Below are 20,052 nucleotides of genomic sequence, written 5' to 3' on the forward strand. Positions count from 1 at the left end.
TGCGGGGCACTAATAGACTCTCTAGTCGGAATGAAGTGAGCCATCTTGGTTAGACGATCAACCACCACAAGGATAGAATTATACCCTCCTTGTGTTGCAGGTAACCCTACAATAAAGTCCATGGAAATGCTCTCCCACTTACTTAGTGGTATTTCCAAGGGCTGTAAAAGTCCGGGTGGCTTCACCCGCTCGGCCTTACTTACTTGACACGAGAAACACCGTGTCACATATTCATGAATATGCTTTTTCATCTTTGGCCAAAAGAAATCTCGCTTCACGAGATCATATGTCTTCTCGACACCTGGATGTCCCGCACACGGGCTATCATGGCATTGTCGAATGACTCTCTGCCTGAGATCATTCTGACCAGGTACTACAACCTTGCCATTTCTAACTAGCATACCATCCCTTATGGTATATCTTGCATAAGTTTGGCCCTTTCTGGATGCCAGGTCATCCTTTTCATTTTCCTCGGGTTTTAACACATGAGCTTTAGGCCATAAGCTCTGGACAAACTCGTCCACCTTCTGAGTTTCTCTGATCTCGGTCATTAGAGCGCTCTCTAATACCGTGAAACTCAGATTGTGCATAATGCGAGACAACGCATCAGCAACCTTATTGTCTTTTCCTCTTCGGTACCGAATTGTTAAATTAAACTCCTGCATGAGCTCTGCCCACCTAGCTTGGCGGCCCCTCAAGTCAGGTTGTTTACAAAAATGTTTCAGAGTATCATGATCTACATCCACATAAAACTCTGAACCATACAGATAATGCCTCCATGTTTTCAAAGCATGGATAACTGCATACAACTCCAATTCATGAGTTGGCCAATTCCTTTGAGAGGGAGAAAGCTTCTTGCTTTCGAAGGCTACTGGCCTTCCCTCTTGAAGGAGGACTGCTCCTACCGCAATGCCACTTGCATCGGTTTCTAGGAACAACGGTTTCTGGGGATCAACTATTTTTAACACCGGTCCTGAGACCACAGCTTGTTTTATGGTGTTAAAACTTTCCTGTTGATTCTGTCCCCAAATAAAAGGTACTTTATCTGAGGTCAGATCAGTCAATGGTGATACTATTTCGGAATATCCTTTGATATGCCTTCTATAAAACTGGACAAATCCCAAGAATGATCGCAACGCGGTCAGACTCTGAGGGATTGGCCAAGTTAGTATCGCAGCCACTTTCTTCGGATCCATTTCTACCCCCTGTGGAGTAATTATGAACCCTAGATACTCAAGCCTAACCATACACAGTATAGTTTTCTTTTTATTCACATAAAGACTGGCTTTCCTCAAAGTACTGAACACTATCCTTAAGTGTTCACGATGCTCAGTAATACTTTAACTGAATATCAAGATATCGTCAATAAAATGTACTACGAACTTTCCGATATACGGACGTAGTAAATCGTTCATAAGCATGACGAAGGTCGCTGGAGCATTGGTAAGTCCGAAGGGCATTACCAAAAACTCGTAATGACCAAACCTGCTCCTAAAAGCGGTTTTATGCACATCCTCGGCTCTAATCCGGATCTGATGATAGCCGCACTTAAGATCTATCTTGCTGAAAATCACGGCTCCATGTAATGCATCTAGCAAATCATCAATCCGAGCCATCGGATACCTGTGCTTAACAGTGATATTATTCAATGCTCTGTAATCTATACAGAGGCGAAACGTATCATCCTTTTTCCTCTTTAATATCACTGGTGAAGCAAAAGGTGAGAAACTTGGTTGAATCTGCCCCAACTTGAGGTATTCTTCCAGTTGCCTACGCACCTCCGCTTCTTCAGTAAAACTCATTCTATAGGGAGGTCTATTTACAGGTTCTGCCCCCGGGATCAGTTCAATCTTATGCTGAACTTTCCGCTCTGGAGGTAACCCATAAGGTAGTTCATCCCTAAAGCATTCAGAGAACTCCTCTGTTATAAGATTAGCCAGCTTGGCCATCTCATCACTTTGCGTAACATCAGTGCTAGTCGAAGAATCATTCACCGACTCTACCGATGCGGTGCAAAGGTATAAAAACTCTACTTGAGCCTTTCTGATTTCCATTACGGAAACCAACGGTCCCTGAGGTATATCTTTTCCCCCTCGCAAGACATAAAGCACATCATTCATCTTGAATTGATATACGTGCTTTTTCCAATCAATGGCTGGATTCTTCCTAGAATGCCACGCCATTCCCAGGGCTATATCCGCATGAGCAAGCTTGGTTATTTCAAAATCAAGCTTCTCAGTATAGTCCTGAATCTGAAGCTCTAACTGGGTAACCCTTTGGTCCCATACTTCAGTTGAACTTCCATCAGCCATCCTGACTGTATACGCATAGTCAGATGGACTTGTCTTTAATTTCAGCCTCTTCACGAGCTTGGAGTTAATCACATTGTGAGTTGACGCTGAGTCAAACAACACAATGACATCATGACTGGCCACTTGCCCTTTCATTTTGATTAACTCCGTATCATTGAAGGCTGTATACCCCGTTGCTGCGGGCTTAGATAGGATGTTATCAGGTGCACTCGTCACTAACTTAGTAACAGACACACAGAACAAACAAGGTACTAACCTCTGAGAAGATCCCGCTAGCTGAATCTGCATCTCTTCCGCTCTGGGACTTCCCTGCATCTCCACGTTGCACTCTGAGATCACCATCTCAGCCATCCGACGATCTTTATTACGTGGACAATCTCTCCACTGATGAGGTTGAAGGCAACCAAAGCATAAGCCTTCTCTCCTCGCTTTTTCCCTTTGTTCCGGGTTCAAGGGAGACTTAGACCAAGCCCGGGCTGCCATTGGAGTTACTTTTCTCTTCACTCCAATGGTGGTACTTGGTTTAGGAGTTTCAGCCGGTCTCGCCTGCTTGGCTTGACCACTCGGCTGCGAACCACTCCCTCTACTAGTCCACTTCTTCTTAAACCCAGATTTCTTCGGATACCCATACTGGGTTCCGACCTGTGCAAACCCACTTGGCTTGCTGCCCTTGGCATCCTCGTAGTTCAAGGCTATAGCTATTGCATCATCTAGCGTGTTCGCGTACTTAGCCCGAACTTCCATTTTTATTCATCATTCAATCCAAATATGAAATCTTTCACTTGGATTGATTGAGGCAGGGGTTCGTCAACCTTCATTACACTCTCTCGAAACTTATCAGTGTATTCTGCCACTGATAAATTTCTCTGACGCAGGTTCCTATATTGATCCCAAGCTCGGGATGCCTCGTCAGGAGGTAAGAAGTGTTTCCTGAACTCTCTTTTAAACCCCTCCCAGGTAGTGGATGCTATACCGTCTTTTTGTTGTTTAATCCACCACCGATCCGCCGCCTCACTAAACATATGGGTGGCCTCGCGGATCTTTTTGATGTCATTTCTGATCTCACAAATGGCGAACGCCTCATCCCATTTGTGTAGCCAAGTCTCAATGACATCGGAGCTACGGTCGTTCATCCGACCAGAATACTTTTCCGGTCTGTAATTAGCAATATTTGGCACTTTAGCCTTCCTAGGCTCGACCGTATGGACACTAAACTCCGGTTCCATTGGAGCCTTTCCCTTCTCCTCTCGAGAAGGTCTGGCAGACATACTCTGTAGTACTCTCCTAAGTTCGGACTGCCCTGCATTGGCTTGTAACTGCTGTGCTAACAACTGTTGCAAGGCATCTTCCAGCAATGCAATCCTGCCAGATAACGTATGAACTACTGGGCGCGATCCCTGCTGGGTCGGCCGGACTCCTGATTCACCAGGGTCCCTCCTGGAAGCCCCTTCTTCTGCTTCCATTTAGTTCAATAGGTGTTTTGTTTTGGGGTTTTTTTTTTTTAAAAAAAAACACCCTTAGAACACTGTAATCACAAACTGACACTCTGAACACAATTCCCTATACTAGGGAATTCCTGCAATCTGACATGCACACTAATTACGTATTTGACACAGGCATATATATTCAATCCCGCCTTTCCCTATACTAGGGAAATTTCTGCAAATAACTCAAGTATACAGGCATAGTCTCAAGCACAATCTGTCCTTGTTACAGCATCATATTCTATGCATACTTGTCACTTTTCACGCAAACGGAGCATCAGCAAACCAAATCAGGGAAAAAAACATAGAATTGACAGAAGTGACAAAGAGCCTTCCTGGTCTATGAATTCTGATCGAAATTTGTCTGAAGGAACGAATCGAAGACTGGCACGGGTTGAGGTAGCCAGGTATCCCGAAGCCTGTGATACCAATCGTCAGCCACCACGCTCCTTTGCTCTTCAAAGATCACCACGCCTCCGTTAAACCCACGAAGGGTGTCGTAATATGTGTTTGCGCTCCACGCCTGCACTACGGATTTTGCGCTCCACGCCTGCACTACGCGACCAGACGCCGTCACATATCCTCGGGTGTCCGTCGTCACGGCACCCCTCTGGTTCGTAGGCCTGTCAATTAGTTACAGGAACCCCAAGTCCTTTCGCAGGCCCTTCAACCCATTACGGGACTCCACGTCATCTCGCCCGTCATTGGTTCCGTGCACGACCAGTCTGCGTTCCTCTCACAAATCTCACCGAAGACCTCCACGTTCCTGCGCCACCTACGAATAGCAAATGTAACCAACTACCGTCCGTCGACGCAGTACCAACTAGCTTCGTTGAATCGCTGCTATCAGCTCGTTCGTTCGTCGACCAGCCAGCTAATACGTTTTTTTCTTCCCTGACTAGCGTCGATTCGTCTCTCTCCTACCTTCCCAACCTTGGGCTCTGATACCAAAATGTAACCAGATTTTACTATTCTAGTCTCTTATTCAGATCACGGGAGTAGCACCTTGATCTTCCACCCAGCCAAACTGCCAAAGCTTCCCAGCAAGAGAGAGAGAGCAATCTCTAAATCACGTAAATCATCCAATTCTCCACTTCTCTCACTAGCCTTGACAGACCCCAAATCCCTAGATAGATCTAGATGCCACATGTCATCCATATAGGGCCTTCCTAATGCAACATTTCACCCCTCTCTTGGGATGCATTTAATTCCTTGCCCCTAGGCACATTCTTTGCACTAGGCCCTTGGTCTCAGATCTATCTAGTCTGGTGCTATCAGCCCTCACCTAGGACCTTGACATTAATCCCTCCCGATCATTTACATAAAGCGTAAACACATATATTACAAAGATAGATCCTATAAGGGAAATGTCGACTGATTCTTCCGAGGTCATGCTACCTCGGCTAGAGCGTAACATTAGATGCGGGAGATGCTAGCACTTGCGAGAGCTAACATCCGCCAAGCTATGGATAGAGCTAAGGCATATGCGGATGAAAATAGATCCGTTAGAGAATTTAAGGAAGGAGAAAAAGTTTTTCTCAGAGTTCCTTCGCACTCTAAGTCTTTGACTGTAGGAGAGTGTGCTAAGTTATGACCCCGATATTGTGGGTGGTGGTTAATTCTAAAAAGAATAGGCAAGGTAGCCTACAAATTAGAATTACCACAGGGTTGTAAGGTGCACCCAGTGTTTCACGTTTCTCGTTTAAAGAAATTTTTGCATACAGGTGACTCACTAATCGAGGGTGTTGTTTTGTTTCAGGAGAAAGAGGATAATGTAAGACGCAAACCAATAAGAATCTTGGACCGAGGAAGAATGCAAGTACGCAATCAGAAGATACCCATGGTGTTGGTTGTATGGCATGGTTTACCTCTATCAGAAGCTACCTGGGAATCCGTATACCAGTTACGGAGAGTGTTCCCAGACTTCATCATCGAGGACGCTGATGCCTGAAGAGGGAAGGAATGTTACGCTCAAGTTGAGGCAACATGAACTTGGAAGGATTGGTCGACATTTTCCTTTAAAGGATCAATGTTTGTATTATATTTGTTTGGGCTTTACGTAAATGATCAGAAAGGAATCAAAGTCAAGGTCCTTGGTGAGGGTGATATGGCACTAGACTAGGTGGATCTAAGGCTAAGGGGTCTAAATGCATTAAATGTGCCAAGGGGCAAATGATTTCAATGATATCCCAAGAGAGGGGTAAATGATGCATTTAGGAGGTACCCTAAAATGTAGACATGTGGCATACTAGATCTATCTAGGGAATTGGGGCTCGTTGGAATTTGACAAGCAGGAACTTTCACTTAAGAGATTCAGTGAGCTTGCTACCATCGAGGTTGGCTGGGAGAAAAATATGTGCCTATGCCCGTGATTGTGAAGAGAAAGTTAGGCGTTAAATGTTTTCACGTAATAGATGACTCATTGGAATAGCCTATGGAGAGGTCATGCCGAGGGGAAAAGGGTTTGGAGAAAGATCAAATTATCTACAGGGAGCAGAGGTTCTTGGATTGGGGCTGTGTAGCAAAGATGTTAGAGGAAAAGAAACCTTGCTCGAACTGAGGAGGAGAAATGGGCTTTTGATCAAATGGTGGGGGAGAGTTTGATTCCTCTCGAACGAGGCTGTTCTTGCAAAAGAGGTCCTAGGTCACGCCCTCTAAAAGAGGTCTTGCAGAAAGGGACACAGTGACACGAGGCTGTCTCATCAGAAACTTATAAGATTTGGAATATGATCAGGAGATTATCTGGGCAGTCATGGCCCTGTATGAGAGAGTTTGAGACATGATTTGAACGGCTACAGGATGGATGGAGGAGATTAGGACCACAATGGGAGTCAATATGGTTATCCATTGTCATGAATTTTGTTTGGCCTCTACATCGATGGGCTTGAGACTCTCATTGAGACACTAAAGTTACGACCTTCAAGACATCTAGGGTAGTCATGCATAGATGGCAGTTCACCTTCGCTGGGTTGCCAGTTGGTGATTGTTTGCCTCTTACACATACCTTGTAGTGCTTTTCTTTGGCCTAATCTTCACGATGAGACCAGCAATGCGGGCTCAATTGAGTAGGGGGTATGCTGTGCTTGCAAGGCTTGAGCGTGAGTGCTTTCACTGCCATTTTCAAGATTCCTTGACTAAGTCTCTTCTCTTTGATTCCTTGGTCCACCCAGCCAGCATGCATGGCAGCCCATGTTTGGGCTTTGATCTATCAGAGGTGGATTGCCTGGTTTTTTCTCCTTGTGTTTTGCTTTTTCAGTCACAATAGACACTTCGGGCTTTCAAAGACTTAGTAAACTCTCTCTCTCTCTCTCTCTCTCTCTCTCTCTCTCTCGGAGATTTGTCAAATCAATAAATATTACGGTAGGATTCCGAAAGAGGTCTAGGAATAGTAGCCCACCGATTGGGGAATACCAAACCCAAATTGGTGCCAGCTTTTCCCGTCAGATGTAGTTGCAGATCTCTCAGATGTTAGCGACTTTTATCATTCAGTTGCTCGTATCAGGAGAGCTGATTTCCTCAAGCGAGAGATAGGTATCCGCCAACATTTGCCTGCTCTTCATAGGGAAGAGCTGAAGAGGCCTACAAATGCTTGGGTTCAAGAGCGCCTTGCTGCATCAAGGGCTCACCAGTAGTCACTATCAGATCAGAGAGTAGAGTATGCCTTTCATGCTAGAGAGTCATTTTGGACTCAGATGGGAGGTAGGGTCAACAAGAAGTTCTTCTCTACGCTTGGCCCCAGACCTAGTAAGGAGAGCATTTCACTGCTTTTATCTCTACAATTCTCACTTATACGCACTAAAAAAAGGAATAGACTAGGCACTGTAGACTAGGCACTGGACAACTTAACAGGTAATTCATATTTGCATTGTATCTCTACAATTCTGATCATCTTTAGAGGTGGCATATTTTGTGTGCCTAAGATAGAAGACATTTGGTGTCACATTATTTGAATGTCGTGGTGTCCCTTATGCCGATTGGAGTAGGCAAGATGCAATTCTATTGCCATAAATAAAACCTTTTATGGAGGATTGTGTTGCTTTGTTTCCGCTTTGGCAGCTTTCGATGGAACACCTTAAGCAAAATTCATGTTCCCTTCAATTGAAAATCCCAAAAACATATTATAGATTTTGTGGTGGATTTAATGCATAGGAAGCGTGATGCTATTTGGGTCATAGTTGATAGACCAAGGAATTCACCATGATTCCTCCTACAAGATCCAACTTTAAAAGTTATGAGCTTGCACAAGTTTTTGAGTATAAATTATTCAAGCCTTATGGATTTTCAAGACACGTTGTAAAGAGAACTCCTAGTTTGCTACAATTTGGCATTCAATGTTATCAAAGCTTGAAACCACATTGAGTATGAAGTCAAGGGGTCATCCAGAGTGGAATGGATATAACGAATGATCTAAGGAGAATGTGGAAGATATGCTACTCGCAGATGTTTCAAAAAGATACTTAGGAGTGGGAAATAGGTCTCCCATTCACACGTATTAACAGTATTAAGAATTCAGCCGCAGGATTCAGCCCTTTGGTGGCATCAAAATGCTTAGGATAAAGCCACATATGATGCCCATCTTAATGAGCCACCTCAAAATCTAAAGGAAAGATGTGGTGTAACCAGGGATACCCAATGGTTCTAAAGAATGTGCAAACTGGAAGCACTATAAAGTATCACTTAGGTGTTGTGGTCCATATTAATCACTGATTAGAAGATAAATGATGCAGCTTACCGGTTACAATTTCCATAAAGAATCAAATCCCATTCTGTATTTAACTAAATCTGCTTAAATGAAAAAGCTTGATAATGGGCACAGCTTGGTACTTGACATGGAGCTTATTTCTTTATCTTCATTTGATTTCTACAAAATGAAGAATTTCTTGGAAGCCTAAGTGAAGGTAACTGGCTTGTATGCCAGCATTCATGTGTCATATTGAGTTTTGTGGAGGTAACACACCTCAGAACTCTTAAGGCACTGGGTGTTTCTAAGCTAGCTGCAAACTTTTGACTGATAAAAGCTAGGTTGATAAGAGAAAAGTATGCTGGAACTTTAGTTGATTACTCATTGTTTGCATTTTGCATGCTTCTTCAAAATATGACTAGAACTATAGTTGTAGGCATAATGTGCTCTGTCTAACTTTGACTTTTGTTTTTGTACCAGAATAAGTGCAATGTCGGATATGCCTTCATCAACATGACAGATCCAACTCGAATTGTGCCCTTTTACCAGGTTTCTATTGGTCCTCCTTGTTTTACACATTTTAAACTGTAAATAGTCGGGAAAATGTGGGTATGTAGAGCGAAAATCCGTGGGGGCCAAAGGTTGAAAACCTAATTGTTCTAGACAACGGTGTGCACATACACGTACTTTAAAAAAAATGAAAACTATATTGCCTTGTATTACAAAAAACGGGACTCTAAACTACAACATATCAGAAGATGTCAATATAAGACAAGCAAGTAGGATAATCAATATCCCGTGCCTGCAGATACTTAAAAACGATTTCTGTAAGAAGGCCCGAAGAAAGGAGTACTTGGCACGAGACGGGCCACCAAAGATCCTATGGTTTCGATCCTTCATAGAGTCTGTAGTGTCCAATACTGTAACCCAAGAGAAGAAGAGATCGGAGCCCTACCTGATAGGATTGACCTCTAACAAAGTGAAGCACTTGCCGAAGCAAGTAGTGGAAAAATGTGCTTGTAGACGTTGCTACAGAAACAACAAAAAATCACGAGAGTCTGGGCAATGCCAAAAGAGATGAGGTATGGTCTTCCATGGGAACAAACATTGTCGACAAAGGGCAGGCACGACATGATGACGTGGCAAGATCTGTCCAAAGGGGAGGACTCCAATCAAAACTCGCCATAGGAAAACCTATTGCTGAAGAAGTTTGCAAGCCCAAACATAATTTTACCTTTTCCTCCACCATCTCGGAGTACGAGTCAAAGACTAGATATGATTTGGCCGAAAGGAGAGGGAGCAAAACCTTATACAAGCTTGCAACTGTAACATCAGCCAGCAACAACGAACGACAAGCAGGATCAGCTGAAATAAGAGCCCAATCTTGGAGGTGGTTCATGATCTCAAGACGAGGCACTCGCGTAAAATCTTGCATCATTTGTGATAGGAAGTGCCAAATGTATCTATAATGCTGTCCCAAGCCAAATCTTCTTAGTGCCTTAGAGAAGATAACATCATACTTGCATCATCTAGCACATCACCCACAAGTGATAATCCCTTAGACCAAATAAAATGTGAGCGACTAGGCTCTTTGATTGCTAGAGGATTTGGAAACACTTTCGACCAATGGAGACTCTCCGCACGCGAGGAATTTCTCTTAATGCATCCCTGCCTTTCCATTTAAGATGAGAACGTATATGTTTTCAATTAGAGAGCAAATGAGTAACAAAAGGGCAACCCTTGACCTTGCCATCCATATGCCCGAGCAAGAAATCCCATTGAGTGGGTTGCCAGTGACCGAGGTATTTGTAGATAAATGCGAAATCAAGGCACACATCATGTACACCCAGTCACTTATCATATACACCCATTTGTCCCTTATGTGCGAAAGTATGCATGTGAATATTAATATTTTTAAAATCCCCCATGCATTTTCGGCGAGCACAGATGATTTGTTGAAAGTAGTTTGAGAGCTTTATGTCCATGGCGGGATTGCCAGAAAAGCTCCATATGACCCCTTGTCCAGGACAGTCAGGCACAAGCTACGTTAAGTCAGTCTCTCAGCCTTAGGTCAAGTTAGAAGATCAGTCCTTGTTCACTAGTGCCCATTGGAGAACCATAGGGTAGTTAGGTTTAGGGATAGGTTTAGGTCCAACCTAGGATAGGAGCCCTTTTGGGCCCCCTCAAGGCTGGAACAAGTGAAGACAATGGGGGCTGCCTTTATAGGCTACCCTGCACCCCTCCCTAGGGTTGGCATGATAAGAACTCTATCTCTTCTCAAAGAAACTCTATTGCTTCGTTAACACAGATCACGGGCGATGGCATTTTTTTTTCCTCCCAGCCTAACTCTCGTAGATCCCATGTATTCTCATTAATTCGTTCCTTTTGTTTTTCTCATGCTTATCCACGAGACCCTCATTTCCCTAGATAGTTCTCCTTGCCAAATGTCATCATTTTAGCCTCTCCACTTGGTGCACCATTTACCCCTCTCTTGGGGCACATTTAAAACCACTTGCCCCTTGGCATTATTGCACATTTAGGTGCACCTAGGCCTTAGCACTCAGAACTACCTAGTCAATGCCATTTCACCCTCACCTAGGACCTTGGCAGTTACTTCTCTTGACCGTTTCATTTACGTACATTAACTATTACAAAAGTTGGTCATCTAAGAGAAAATGCCCACCGATCTTTCCGAGGTCATGCTATCTCGACTAGAGCATAACATTCCTTCCCTCTTCAAGCATCAGCGTCCCCGATGATGAAATCTAGGAACACTCTCCATAACTGGTATACGGATTCCCAGGTAGCTTCCGATAGAGGCTGACCATGTCATGCAACCAACACCGTGGGTATCTTCCGATTTCGTATTTGCATTGTTCCTCGGTCCAGGATTCTTGTTGGTTTGCGCCTTGCAATATCGTCTATCTCCTGAAACAAAACCACACCTTCGATTAGTGAGTCACCTGTATGTAAAAATTTCTTTAAGCGCGAAACATGAAAAACCGGGTGCACCTTACACCCCTGTGGCAATTCTAATTTATAGGCTACACTGCCTATTCTCTTTAGAATTAACCACGGCCCACAGTATCGAGGTGATAACTTAGCACACTCTCCTGAAGTCAACGACTTCGAGTGCGAAGGAACTTTGAGAAAAACTTTTTCTCCTTCCTTAAATACCCTTATAGACCGGTTTTCATCCACATACACCTTGGCTCTATCCATAGCCTGGCGGATATTAGCTCTCGCAAGTGCTAGCATCTCCCGCATCTGAACTACAAGGTTCGCGGCACTAGGCACTTTCTGAGGTACTCCAACTGTAGTTGGATTGACTGGTCTATAACCATAGTTCAGCTCAAACGGACTGAACCCGGTAGATGAATGTTTTCTATCATTGTAGGCAAACTCCAACAATGGCAACCACTTGTCCCACGTATGTTGCCTCAATGACACATATGCCTTCAGCATATCCTCTAAAGTCTGGTTGACTCTCTCCGTCTGACCATCCGTCTCAGGATGATCTCGACTACTCATTCCCAACTCAGTCCTTAGTGTCTCAAATACCGCTATCCAAAAATGACCGGTAAATCTGACATCTCTGTCTGACACTATGGATCTAGGCAATCCATGCAGACGAAATATATGTCTAATGAACAAATCCGCTACTTGCGGGGCACTAACAGACTCTCTAGTCGGAATGAAGTGAGCCATCTTGGTTAGACGATCAACCACCACAAGGATAGAATCATACCCTCCTTGTGTCGTAGGCAGCCCTACAATAAAGTCCATGGAAATGCTCTCCCACTTACTTAGTGGTATCTCCAAGGGCTGTAAAAGTCCGGGTGGCTTCACCCGCTCGGCCTTGCTTACCTGACACGAGAAACACCGTGTCACATATTCATGAATATGCTTTTTCATCTTTGGCCAAAAGAAATCTCGCTTCACGAGATCATATGTCTTCTCGACTCCTAGGTGTCCTGCACACGGGCTCTCATGGCACTGTCGAATGACTCTCTGCCTGAGATCATTCTGACTAGGTACTACCACCTTGCCATTTCTAACTAGCATACCATCCCTTATGGTATATCTTGCATAAGTTTGGCCTTTTCTGGATGCCAGGTCATCCTTTCCATTTTCCCCGGGGTTTGACACATGAGCTTTAGGCCACAAGCTTTGGACAAACTCGTCTACTTTTTGAGTTTCTCTTATCTCGGTCATTAGAGCACTCTCTAATACCGTGAAACTCAGGTTGTGCATAATGCGAGACAACGCATCAGCAACCTTATTGTCTTTTCCTCTTCGGTACCGAATCGTTAAATTAAACTCCTGCATGAGCTCTGCCCACCTAGCTTGGCGGCCCCTCAAGTCAGGCTGTTTACAAAAATGTTTCAGAGTATCATGATCCACATCCACATAAAACTCTGAACCATACAAATAATGCCTCCATGTTTTCAAAGCATGGATAACAGCATACAACTCCAATTCATGAGTTGGCCAATTCCTTTGAGAGGGAGAAAACTTCTTGCTTTCAAAGGCTACTGGCCTTCCCTCTTGAAGGAGAACTGCTCCTACCGCAATGCCACTTGCATCGGTTTCTGGGAACAACGGTTTCTGGGAATCAACTATTTTTAACACCGGTCGTGAGACCACAGCTTGTTTTATGGTGTTAAAACTTTCTTGTTGATTCTGTCCCCAAATAAAAGGTACTTTATCCGAGGTCAGATCAGTCAATGGCGATACTATTCCGGAATATCCTTTGATATGCCTTCTATAAAACTGGACAAATCCTAAAAATGATCGCAACAACGCGGTTAGACTCTGAGGGATTGGCCAAGTTAGTATCACATCCACTTTCTTCGGATCGATTTCTACCCCCTGTGGAGTAATTATGAACCCTAAATATTCAAGCCTAACCATACACAGTATAGTTTACATAAAGACTGGCTTTCCTCAAAGTACTGAACACTACTCTTAAGTGTTCACGATGCTCAGTAATACTTTTATTGAATATCAGGATATCGTCAATAAAATGTACTACGAACTTTCCGATATACGGATGTAGTAAATCATTCATAAGCATGACGAAAGTCGCTGGAGCATTGGTAAGTCCGAAGGGCATTACCAAAAACTCATAATGACCAAACCTGCTCCTGAAAGCGGTTTTATGCACATCCTCGGCTCTAATCCGGATTTGATGGTAGCCACACTTAAGATCTATTTTGCTGAAAATCACGGCTCCATGTAATGCATCTAGCAAATCATCAATCCGAGCCATCGGATACCTGTGCTTAACAGTGATATTATTCAATGCTCTGTAATCTATACAGAGGCGAAACGTATCATCCTTTTTCTTCTTTAATATCACTGGCGAAGCAAAAGGTGAGAAACTTGGTTGAATCTACCCCAACTTGAGGTATTCTTCCAGTTGTCTACGCACCTCCGCCTCTTCGGTAAAACTCATTCTATAGGGAGGTCTATTTACAGGTTCTGCCCCCGGGATCAGCTCAATCTTATGTTGAACTTTCCGCTCTGGAGGTAACCCATAAGGTAGTTCATCCCTAAAACATTCAGAGAACTCCTCTGTTATAAGATTAGCCAGCTTGGCCATCTCACCACTTTGCGTAACATCAGTGCTAGCCGAAGAATCATCAACCGGCTCTACCGATGCTGTGCAAAGGAATAAAAACTCTACTTGAGCTTTTCTGATTTTCATCACGGAAACCAACGGTCCCTGAGGTATATCTTTTTCACCTCGCAAGACATAAAGCACATCATTCATCTTGAATTGATATACGTGCTTTTTCCAATCAATGGCTGGATTCTTCTTAGAATGCCATTCCATACCCAGGGCTATATCTGCATGAGCAAGCTTGGTCATTTCAAAATCAAGCTTCTCAGCATAGTCCTGAATATGAAGTTCCAACTGGGTAACCCTTTGGTCCCATACTTCAGTTGAACTTCCATCTACCATTCTGACTGTATAGGCATAGTCAGATGGACTTGTCTTTAATTTCAGCCTCTTCACGAGCTTGGAGTTAATCACATTGTGAGTAGACGATTGTGAGTAGACGCCGAGTCAAACAACACAATGACATCATGATTGGCCACTTGCCCTTTCATTTTAATTAACTCCGTGTCATTAAAGGCTGTATACCCCGTTGCTGCGGGCTTAGATAGGATGTTATCAGGTGCACTCGTCACTAGCTTAGCAACAGACACACATAACAAACAAGGTACTAACCTCTGAGAAGGTCCCGCCAATTGCATCTGCATATGTTCCGCATTGGGACTCTCCTGCATTTCCACGTCGCATTCAGATATTATCATATTAGCCGTGCGACGGTCTTTATTCAGTGGATAATCCTTCCACTGATGTCGCTGAAGGCAGTCGAAGCACAATCCTTCTTTTCTAGCTTTCTCTTTTTGTTCAAGGGTCAACGAGGACTTTGACCAAGCCCGGGCTGCCATTGGAGTTATTTTCCTTTTCACCCCAACGGTGGTACTTGTTTTTACTGGTCCCTCAACCAGCTTCACCTGCTTGGTTTGGCCACTTGGCTGCGAGACACTTGTCTTTGAAATCCATTTCCTCTGAACTCTCCCTTTTTTCGGGTACTCATATTGAGTCCCTGCCTGCACAAATCCACCAAATCTGCCCCTGGCATCCTCATAGTTCAGGGCTACTGCAATAGATTCATCTAATGTAGTCACATATTTAGCCCGAACTTCCATTTTGATTTTGTCGTTCAGTCCATAGATATAGTCTTTTAACTGAACCGACATAGGGAGAGGGTCTGTTATTTTCATAACACATTCCCTGAATTTGTCGGTGTACTCTGCCACCGACAGACTCCTCTGACGAAGATTTCTATAAGCATCCCAAGCTTGGGACTCTTCATCAGGTGGGAGAAAGTGTTTCTTAAATTCAGCTTTAAACCCTTCCCAGGTGGTAGGAGCAACTTGATCCTTCTGTTGCTGTATCCACCATCTATCTGCTGCCTCAATAAATAGGTGTGTGGCCTCACGGATTTTCTTTAGATCAGATCTAATTTCACAAATGGCGAAGGCTTCTTCCCACTTGTGTAACCAAACCTCGATCACATCAGAGCTGCGCTCGGTCATCCGACCAGCGTACTTCTCCGGTCTATAATTAGCGATATTAGGCACTTTGACCCTTGCGCGCTCTAATGAATGTATACTGGGCTCTGGCTCTGCTGGAGCTTTACCCTTATCAATTCTAGACGGTCTAGCTGACAAGGCTTGTACCATCTCCCTAATCTCATTCTGACCAGCATTCACTTGAAGCTGCTGGTTCATAATCTGCTGTAAAGCATCTTCTAATATTGAAATCCTACCGATCAAAGTAGGTGCTACATGATGTGACATCTGTTGTGTAGACTGTACTCTAGACACACTAGGATTCACCCTAGAATTCTGCCCTTCTGCCTCCATAGTTTCAGAATGGAAAATGGTTTTTTTTTTTTTCAGTCTTTTCTAGAACCCAAATAAAAAATATATATACACTTCTTTTCTATTCTGCTTTCCTGTTTTTTTTTTTTCGGTGCAGAAATAGCAGGACCATATATAAAAACTGTATCGACAGAAGGTGCTCCTTGATTTCTTGTTACACCATCAATCAACTAGGACCTCCGTAAGCTATAGATGACAGCGTTCTGATGGAGGGAAGCCTAAGAGCTCATCAACCATGATCACAGGCCTTCGTTATGTTCCACCTCCTAGTATCTGCACGCAGTCGTCCGTCAAGATCCCACGAAGTAAATGATGCGCTGACTAGAGGAGGTCCCGTAACTCGTTGACGGATCACGCTCTTGCAGCAAAAGTGCCTCGATCCTACGCCTTCGCAGACGAACGTCCGAACACGTCAAAGGCCCGTATAAGACCTCCGTCCAGACAGTCTAAGTCACATCTGCTGTAACGCCCGTCCACAACAGCCGCATATATTTTCTCCGCCTGTTACCAGCCGCTACCTTACGTGACCCCCTAACTCCAGCCACGAAACAGAAACCTCGTGCGTCGTAGCTAACGTCCAAATTCGTCGAAGGCCAATTATCGATCGTCAATTTGGCGCTGAGGTCATTCGACGATCCCACTTCCATCTCCTTCATAGCCTCGGCTCTGATACCAACTGATAAGAACTCTATCTCTTCTCAAAGAAACTCTATTGCTTCGTTAACACAGATCACGGGCGATGGCATTTTTTTTTCCTCCCAGCCTAACTCTCGTAGATCCCATGTATTCTCATTAATTCGTTCCTTTTGTTTTTCTCATGCTTATCCACGAGACCCTCATTTCCCTAGATAGTTCTCCTTGCCAAATGTCATTATTTTAGCCTCTCCACTTGGTGCACCATTTACCCCTCTCTTGGGGCACATTTAAAACCACTTGCCCCTTGGCATTATTGCACATTTAGGTGCACCTAGGCCTTAGCACTCAGAACTACCTAGTCAATGCCATTTCACCCTCACCTAGGACCTTGGCAGTTACTTCTCTTGACCGTTTCATTTACGCACATTAACTATTACAAAAGTTGGTCATCTAAGAGAAAATGCCCACCGATCTTTCCGAGGTCATGCTATCTCGACTAGAGCATAACATGGCATTTATGGGGACTAGGGCTGCCTTTATGGGGCCTAGGGCTGGCATTTATGGGGCCTAGGGCTGCCATTTATGGGGCCAGCCAACCAGCCAACCAGCCAACCAGCCATTTATGGGGCCAGCCAACCAGCCCCAAAAGCCCTATAAATAGGGGGCCTCCAAGCCCTCTTTCCTCATTCACTTCTCCCAGCACTTCAGCCTCCTACAGCTTCTCCTCAGCCCCCTGTGAACAGTCTGACACTCATGCCCAGTGGCCCTCTGACCAGCCTCATCCTTTGGCATCAGTTCAGCCCTTTGGGAAGGTGTTCACGCAGCGCATCAGATGGGGAGTCAGGACAGCGAAAAGAGTAAGGTTTGGGGTCTGTTTCAGCAGCTCTTTTCAGTTATCTCTTACAGTTTTACACAGCTCATTCTCAGCTCCTTATTTCAGTCATCTCTCAGCTCTCTTATAGGATCTATCACTCCTAGCTTTCACTCTCTCACTCACACAGTAACCCTGCATTCCGGTGGACAGCACAAGCCTCTCCCTTGCCTTGCAAAAGCGTTCTACATCGTTAGTGTGGACATCATCAAAGTCTCGGTATCGGTCGGCGTTGCCCCTCAGTTCTTTGGGTCTACTATACGTGTGCACAGTGAGCTCTTCAGAAGTGCGTTCCGTGCTCTCTCGAAGAGTGTTCTTTGTATTTCTGAGTTCTCCAAGTATAAAGCAAATTCTCCCTTGATTGGGGGAGGGGGACCTCAGTGGTGATAAGGACCCAATCGGTTGTGGACTCAACTCTCTCTACTCTCATCTCCCTTCTCTCTCTATGGTAAACAACGCTAATTCCTTGCTAAAGGTTTAAAGGTCTTGCTGTGAATCACACGATCAGATTACCGTTGCATGTTACATTGGTATCAGAGCTTCGGTCTGTATCCAGCTTGACTACCGCGAGTGTATGGTTGTGTTGAGATCCGGAAAGGACACACAATCAAGCGCCATGGAAGGATCATGAAAAGATTTCAACATCGAAGACTTTAAAGAGGAGAAAGACTACCGACAAGATACGCTTCCGCCAAGTGCTCAAGAAGTGATGGCAAATCTTCTAGAGCAGAATCGGGTCCTCTTGCAGCAACTCGAAGAACATTCATCCCAGCTGGAAGAAAGTAGAATATAGCTGGACCAGACAAAACAACGTCTGGAGGAAAAAGAAGCAAAAAAGCTGCTGGAACAAAGAGGAATCACAAATTTTGAAAAATTGCTCTTGTTGATGCGTGAGGAACGCAAAAATGAGGAGGCACTGCGATGCGCAAAGCTCGCCCAGGCAGAGAGGCAACAAAAGCTAGATCGAGAGACAATGCTTCTTCAACACAAACAGATGTTAGCCGCTATGCAGGCAAGTATGAGCGCAGTAGCCATCACCGCCACAGCTTCGCCATCGACAAAGGTAACACCACTCACTCGGTCCACTCCAAATTTTGTTAAGTATGATGGTAAGTGTGACCATTCAGCAATTTTGTAATTTATTCAACAGTTTGTAGCTCATTTTCCGTTAGCGCGGATTCAAGATGAGCAAGATAAAGTCCACCTTGCAACCCCTCATCTTACAGGTGAGGCGGTGACTTGGTAGTAGCATTTGGGCTAGTAAGCATACTGACCCAAAAACGTTTAAGGCGAATTTCATTTGGGCAACGTTTGTGGCCGACCTCAAAGCCCGTTTTCTCCCACCCCAATATATGCTTAACCTCGAGGATGAGTTTGCTCATCTCTTCTAGAATGGTTTGCCTGTGTTGACATACAATAACAAGGTCATCACGCTGGCGCAATAATTGGGCGTGACGGAGAGCGCCAAGATGAAGTAATTCATTTGAGGATTGGACACGAACATATTTTTTACTATTCGGAACTTCGACCCGTCGAATTACGAGCGGGCGCTGACTCTCGCTCAGAATCAGCAGATGATGCTGAACGGGGGAAAGCTCAAGCAGGTCCAGATTGATTCGAAAGCCCTGCAGCAGTCAAACAACACAACGAGTAAGGATCACAAGAAGGACACCGGTTCCAAAAGAAAGACAGCCAGGCTTCTGGTCAAAAGGAGTCCAAGCCAAAGATGACTCTGGATGAGAAGGCTAAAGCGGGTATTACGGGAGGCTATCTACAGCCTGATGAGCAGAAGCGGTACCACCAAGAACACCATTGCTTTCATTGCCACGGCATGGCAAGAAGGATTGTTCAAAGTGGCTTGCCGAAAAGGCTGCGAAAGCACCTACTTCGTCTGTCGCCAATGTATTGGCTCTTCCAACCATAGTTACGCTGAAACGCCGAAACGGCGCAATTTAGGCTTGAAACGGCATTTCCCTCGTGCCAGACCCCCCGAAACGCGAAACGCAGCCCGAAACGCCAAAACGGCATCTGAAACGTCGTTTCAGACCCGAAACGCGTCATTTCTGGTGCCGTTTCGGGCGTGACCTAAAAACAGGGACAAAACATAAAAAAAACGCCGCGTGCCTCGTCACGTTTTTTTGCTCACCTGCCCGCTGCTCTCCCCCACGATTTCTTGGCCCGCCTGGTTCTCTCCCAAGTCCCAGCCCTACGAGTGGCTGCTCTTTTGGACACCCGGCTTTGGTGAGCACATTTCCTTTCTCTATGCTTCTCTTGCCATAAACATCTTGCTGTTTTTTGGCTGCAACCATTGATTCTTGGCTTTTCCCTTTGAAATTTGATCTATTGCAGCTTGTACAAGTGCTCTTTTTGCTCATGGATATGGCTTCACAAAGCGCTGTCCCTCAGCAAGAGAAGGAGTTCACCCAATCGGATTATTGGTGGAGCCAAGTTGATTTGGTAGGCAAGTATGACTCCAAGAAAGGAGGAGCTCGCAGTTTAGATGCAGATGGTGTGGATTGGAGCGAGGAGGGAACCCTGATAGGGTCAAATGTCATCTTCTTGGCATTAAGGATGGGGGGATTGGGCTATGCTCCGTAATCTCAC

General features: G+C 44.7%; 1 protein-coding gene across 7 annotated transcripts in view; it reads left to right on the forward strand.

Moving 5' to 3' along the window:
* LOC147890477 (protein MEI2-like 5) overlaps nt 1–20,052 on the forward strand; it is a 105,194-nt gene that overhangs the window by 74,413 nt on the left and 10,729 nt on the right. For all 7 annotated transcript variants that reach the window (XM_087390346.1, XM_087390343.1, XM_087390341.1 and 4 more), the window contains one exon: nt 8,958–9,026. In XM_087390346.1, the coding sequence (XP_087246472.1) occupies nt 8,958–9,026 (69 nt within the window). The remainder of the gene's footprint in view (nt 1–8,957; nt 9,027–20,052) is intronic.

Source organism: Dipteris shenzhenensis, chromosome 19 (assembly GCF_047967505.1).
Source record: "Dipteris shenzhenensis isolate YYH24624 ecotype China chromosome 19, Dip_SZ_1.0, whole genome shotgun sequence".
NCBI lineage: Eukaryota > Viridiplantae > Streptophyta > Polypodiopsida > Gleicheniales > Dipteridaceae > Dipteris > Dipteris shenzhenensis.